The sequence below is a fragment of the Galeopterus variegatus genome, unplaced genomic scaffold, assembly GCF_000696425.1.
Source record: "Galeopterus variegatus unplaced genomic scaffold, G_variegatus-3.0.2 Scaffold8548, whole genome shotgun sequence".
NCBI classification, from domain to species: Eukaryota; Metazoa; Chordata; class Mammalia; order Dermoptera; family Cynocephalidae; genus Galeopterus; species Galeopterus variegatus.
The window spans coordinates 23,945-24,748 of NW_007734659.1; the positions used below are offsets into that span (position 1 = coordinate 23,945).

The 804-nt window shown below is 48.9% G+C and overlaps 1 protein-coding gene across 1 annotated transcript in view; it reads left to right on the forward strand.

The window, feature by feature from the left end:
* Position 1: 1 nt before the first annotated feature.
* HAS1 (hyaluronan synthase 1) overlaps positions 2 to 804 on the forward strand; it is a gene marked incomplete at its 5' end in the record, with an annotated part of 6,154 nt that continues 5,351 nt past the window's right edge. The window contains one exon of the mRNA XM_008592972.1: positions 2 to 163. Coding sequence (XP_008591194.1) covers positions 2 to 163 — 162 coding nt within the window. The remainder of the gene's footprint in view (positions 164 to 804) is intronic.

The following is an 804-nucleotide window of genomic DNA, read 5'->3' on the forward strand; positions in this document are numbered from 1 at the left end:
CGGCGCCTACCGGGAGGTGGAGGCGGAGGACCCCGGGCGGCTGGCGGTGGAGGCGCTGGTGAGGACGCGCAGGTGCGTGTGTGTGGCGCAGCGCTGGGGCGGCAAGCGCGAGGTCATGTACACGGCCTTCAAGGCGCTCGGCGACTCGGTGGACTACGTGCAGGTGAGTGGAAGGCGCCCTCACCCCATCCGTGACCCTGACACCCCGAACCCCACTTCCCTGGGGTCTCTTGTTCAACGTAGGGCTTTGAACGGATCTCTTCCTTCCTTTCTTTCTTCATTCATCTATTCAATGGAAAGATTCTTTCCTTCACTCATGAATGTATGCATCTATTTAACCACCCAATATGGAGATCATTCGCTCATTTATTCATTCATTTATCCATTAAATGTAGAGATTTGTTCATTTCCTTCCTCCCATGTTGAGGCTCTGTTGTTCACTCACTCATCCATGTATCTATCTCTTCAATATGGAAATTAATTGGTTCATTTAGTCATTCATTCATCCATTCAGCAGAGATTCATTCACCAAAACATTACATTAGTTTTCTATTGTTGCATAACAAATGACCATAAATTTGACAGCCTGAAACAAAACACACTTATTGTCTCACAGTGTCTATGTGTCAGGAGTCTGGGCACAGCTTAACGGGGTCCTCTGTTCAGGGTAGCCACAGGCTGCAATCACTGTGTCAGCTGGAACTGGCTCTTATCTAAGGCTCAGGGGTCCTCTTCCGAGCTCCTGAGTTTGGTGGCAAAATTCATTTTCTTGCAGCCATAGGACTCATTGTAGCTTGTCTGTTG